Source organism: Oncorhynchus mykiss, chromosome 7 (assembly GCF_013265735.2).
Source record: "Oncorhynchus mykiss isolate Arlee chromosome 7, USDA_OmykA_1.1, whole genome shotgun sequence".
Classification (NCBI taxonomy): domain Eukaryota; kingdom Metazoa; phylum Chordata; class Actinopteri; order Salmoniformes; family Salmonidae; genus Oncorhynchus; species Oncorhynchus mykiss.
In genome coordinates this window covers 4601921-4606920 of record NC_048571.1, presented here as the reverse complement: position 1 = coordinate 4606920, position 5000 = coordinate 4601921, and the positions used below count along the sequence as shown (strand labels likewise).

At 50.4% G+C, this 5000-nt stretch overlaps 1 protein-coding gene across 16 annotated transcripts in view; it reads right to left on the bottom strand.

Moving 5' to 3' along the window:
• LOC110519331 (dystrophin-like) overlaps positions 1–5000 on the bottom strand; it is a 369908-nt gene that overhangs the window by 118357 nt on the left and 246551 nt on the right. For all 16 annotated transcript variants that reach the window (XM_036982105.1, XM_036982095.1, XM_036982096.1 and 13 more), the window contains 2 exons: positions 2212–2367; positions 1765–1935 (listed from right to left, as the gene is read on the bottom strand). In XM_036982105.1, the coding sequence (XP_036838000.1) occupies positions 1765–1935; positions 2212–2367 (327 nt within the window). The remainder of the gene's footprint in view (positions 1–1764; positions 1936–2211; positions 2368–5000) is intronic.

Genomic DNA, 5000 nt, shown 5'->3' with positions numbered 1-5000 from the left:
CCTATGGTCCTGGTCTAAAGTAGTGCACTATATATAGGGAACAGAGCCCTATGGTCCTGGTCAAAAGTAGTGCACTATATAAAGAACAGAGCCCTATGGTCCTGGTCAAAAGTAGTGCACTATATAGGGAACAGAGCCCTATGGTCCTGGTCTAAAGTAGTGCACTATATATAGGGAACAGAGCCCTATGGTCCTGGTCAAAAGTAGTGCACTATATAAAGAACAGAGCCCTATGGTCCTGGTCAAAAGTAGTGCACTATATAGGGAACAGAGCCCTATGGTCCTGGTCTAAAGTAGTGCACTATATATAGGGAACAGAGCCCTATGGTCCTGGTCTAAAGTAGTGCACTATATAGGGATCAGAGCCCTATGGTCCTGGTCTAAAGTAGTGCACTATATAGGGAACAGAGCCCTATGGCCCTGGTCTAAAGTAGTGCACTATATAGGGAACAGAGCCCTATGGTCCTGGTCTAAAGTAGTGCACTATATAGGGAACAGAGCCCTATGGTCCTGGTCTAAAGTAGTGCACTATATATAGGGAACAGAACCCTATGGTCCTGGTCTAAAGTAGTGCACTATATATAGGGAACAGAGCCCTATGGTCCTGGTCTAAAGTAGTGCACTATATATAGGGAACAGAGCCCTATGGTCCTGGTCTAAAGTAGTGCACTATATATAGGGAACAGAGCCCTATGGTCCTGGTCTAAAGTAGTGCACTATATAGGGATCAGAGCCCTATGGTCCTGGTCTAAAGTAGTGCACTATATAGGGAACAGAGCCCTATGGCCCTGGTCTAAAGTAGTGCACTATATAGGGAACAGAGCCCTATGGTCCTGGTCTAAAGTAGTGCACTATATATAGGGAACAGAGCCCTATGGTCCTGGTCTAAAGTAGTGCACTATATATAGGGAACAGAGCCCTATGGTCCTGGTCTAAAGTAGTGCACTATATAGGGATCAGAGCCCTATGGTCCTGGTCTAAAGTAGTGCACTATATAGGGAACAGAGCCCTATGGTCCTGGTCTAAAGTAGTGCACTATATAGGGAACAGAGCCCTATGGTCCTGGTCTAAAGTAGTGCACTATATAGGGAACAGAGTCCTATGGTCCTGGTCTAAAGTAGTGCACTATATAGGGAACAGAGCCCTATGGTCCTGGTCTAAAGTAGTGCACTATATAGGGAACAGAGCCCCATGGTCCTGGTCTAAAGTAGTGCACTATATAGGGAACAGAGCCCTATGGTCCTGGTCTAAAGTAGTGCACTATATAGGGAACGGAGCCCTATGCTCCTGGTCTAAAGTAGTGCACTATATAGGGAACAGAGCCCTATGGTCCTGGTCTAAAGTAGTGCACTATATAGGCACTAGGGTGTCATTTGGGACCCAGTTGATGTGTCCATAGAAAGCCCTCAGCAGCAGAGAGATAATAGATTCAGAGCAGCTGTACTGTGACAGCCCTCTGACCTCCTTCCCCACTGAGATAACCACTGACATCACACCACTTACACACCACTTACACACCACCTTACTGGAGCTGGGAAATGACCAAACACAGGTGGAAATCAGTAAACGTGTGTGTGTGTGTGTGTGTGTGTGTGTGTGTGTGTCCCCCTACGTGTGTGTGTGTATCTTCTGGTCTGTGTGTGTGTGTGTGTGTGTGTGTGTGTGTGTGTGTGTGTGTGTGTGTGTATGTGTGTCCCTGTGTGTGTGTGTGTGTGTGTGTGTGTGTGTATCTTCTGGTCTGTGTGTTTGTGTTTGTCCTCCTACCTTGGCCCAGGCCAGCTCAGCCTCTAGATCACTGGGCATCCCCTCCACAGCCGACCTCCTAGTCAGCTCAGCGTCTGTAGCAGCTAGCCACTCTGTCAGGCTGTTCAACTCCTTACGCAGTTTCCTGGACAACTTCAGACTCTTCTCTAGTTCCTGTTTTCCCTCCGTCACCTGACAGACACAAACACACATCTCACAGATACCTGTCAATCACTTCTAATGTAATCAACTTCATCTAATCAATCGCTCTGAATTCAATTCAATTATTTTACATTCAAATAAACTTGATTTATTCCACGATTTAAAAATAGCCCAACCCCAAAACAAAACTAATACACACCAAACTCCATCTCCCAGAATCCTTTGTGAACAGTTAAACCAATCATTGTCTCTGTATGAGAGGCAGTGGATTTAGGTTGAGGCGTGCTATTGGCTGATGCCACTGACCTGCGCGCCCAGTTGATTATAGAGCAGCTTGAGGGCAGTGAGTCTGTCGTCAAGCTCTTTAGGCTTCTCCGTCTGCTGTCTCTGAACGATCTGTCTTCCGGTCTTTATCACAGTCTCTATCTCCAACTTCACCTCACTCAGACTCTTATACAACTTCTGTATAGGAGGGAAGGAGGGGGGGGGAGAGGGAGGAGGGATGGGAGTAAGGAGAGCGATGGAAGGAGGAGAGAGCGTGAGAGAGAGGGGAGGAGAGAGAGAGGGAAAGAGGAGAGAGAGAGAGGGGGGAAGAGAGAGAGGGAGAGGAAAGGAGAGAGAGAAAGGGAAGGAGGAGAGAGAGAGAGGGAAGGAGGAGAGAGAGAGAGGGAAGGATGAGAGAGAGAGAGGGAAGGAGAGAGAGAGGGGAGGAGAGAGAGAGAGAGAGGGAAGGAAGGAGGAGAGAGCGAGAGAGAGGGAAGGAGGAGAGAGAGAGAGAGAGAGATAGAGAGGGAAAGAGGAGAGAGCGAGAGGGAGCGAAAGAGGAGAGAGTAGGATAGAGGGAAGGAGGAGAGAGAGAGAGGGGAGGAGGAGAGAGAGAGAGGGAAGGAGGAGAGAGAGAGAGGGAAGGAGGAGAGAGAGAGAGAGGGAAGGAGGAGAGAGAGAGAGAGAGAGATAGAGAGGGAAAGAGGAGAGAGCGAGAGGGAGCGAAAGAGGAGAGAGTAGGATAGAGGGAAGGAGGAGAGAGAGAGAGGGGAGGAGGAGAGAGAGAGAGGGAAGGAGGAGAGAGAGAGAGGGAAGGAGGAGAGAGAGAGAGAGAGGGAAGGAGGAGAGAGAGAGGGGACGAGAGAGAGAGAGAGAGGGAAAGAGGAGAGAGAGAGAGAGAGGGAAAGAGGAGAGAGAGAGAGAGAGAGAGATAGAGAGGGAAAGAGGAGAGAGCGAGAGGGAGCGAAAGAGGAGAGAGTAGGATAGAGGGAAGGAGGAGAGAGAGAGAGAGAGAGAGAGAGATAGAGAGGGAAGGAGGAGAGAGAGAGAGAGAGGGAAGGAGGAGAGAGAGAGGGAAGGAGGAGAGAGAGAGAGGGAAAGAGAAGAGAGAGAGGCACACTGTTAATAACACAATATTAAATCAGTCATGCACAGTTCTTGATCAATAAAGGAGACTCCGCTGTAAAGAAACAACTCATATGAAAACAACATGATTCCAACTGTAATGAAATGTTTGGGGACCGTCGAAGAACCCTTTTGGACAATCCATAAAAGACAACAACTAGAATGCGAATCTGTGAGGCTAGAAATCTGAAACGAGCCCGGCCCCAGCAGGACTAGCAGGACTAGCAGGTACCAGCAGGACTAGCAGGACTAGCAGGAACTAGCAGGTACCAGCAGGACTAGCAGGACTAGCAGGAACTAGCAGGAACTAGCAGGAACTAGCAGGACTAGCAGGACTAGCAGGTACCAGCAGGACTAGCAGGAACTAGCAGGAACTAGCAGGTACCAGCAGGACTAGCAGGACTAGCAGGACTAGCAGGAACTAGCAGGACTAGCAGGACTAGCAGGACTAGCAGGACTAGCAGGAACTAGCAGGTACCAGCAGGACTAGCAGGAACTAGCAGGTACCAGCAGGACTAGCAGGAACTAGCAGGAACTAGCAGGAACTAGCAGGTACCAGCAGGACTAGCAGGAACTAGCAGGAACTAGCAGGACTAGCAGGACTAGCAGGAACTAGCAGGAACTAGCAGGACTAGCAGGACTAGCAGGACTAGCAGGACTAGCAGGAACTAGCAGGTACCAGCAGGACTAGCAGGAACTAGCAGGTACCAGCAGGACTAGCAGGAACTAGCAGGAACTAGCAGGTACCAGCAGGACTAGCAGGACTATCAGGTACCAGCAGGACTAGCAGGAACTAGCAGGTACCAGCAGGACTAGCAGGACTAGCAGGTACCAGCAGGACTAGCAGGAACTAGCAGGTACCAGCAGGACTAGCAGGAACTAGCAGGTACCAGCAGGACTAGCAGGAACTAGCAGGTACCAGCAGGACTAGCAGGAACTAGCAGGTACCAGCAGGACTAGCAGGAACTAGCAGGTACCAGCAGGACTAGCAGGTACCAGCAGGACTAGCAGGTACCAGCAGGACTAGCGGGACTAGCAGGACTAGCAGGACTAGCAGGACTAGCAGGAACTAGCAGGACTAGCAGGACTAGCAGGACTAGCAGGAACTAGCAGGACTAGCAGGACTAGCAGGACTAGCAGGAACTAGCAGGACTAGCAGGACTAGCAGGACTAGCAGGTACCAGCAGGACTAGCAGGTACCAGCAGGACTAGCAGGACTAGCGGTACCAGCAGGACTAGCAGGACTAGCAGGACTAGCAGGAACTAGCAGGAACTAGCAGGACTAGCAGGACTAGCAGGACTAGCAGGTACCAGCAGGACTAGCAGGTACCAGCAGGACTAGCAGGACTAGCAGGACTAGCGGTACCAGCAGGACTAGCAGGACTAGCAGGACTAGCAGGAACTAGCAGGAACTAGCAGGACTAGCAGGACTAGCAGGAACTAGCAGGTACCAGCAGGACTAGCAGGACTAGCAGGAACTAGCAGGACTAGCAGGACTAGCAGGACTAGCAGGACTAGCAGGAACTAGCAGGAACTAGCAGGACTAGCAGGACTAGCAGGACTAGCAGGTACCAGCAGGACTAGCAGGTACCAGCAGGACTAGCAGGACTAGCAGGACTAGCGGTACTAGCAGGACTAGCAGGACTAGCAGGAACTAGCAGGAACTAGCAGGACTAGCAGGACTAGCAGGAACTAGCAGGTACCAG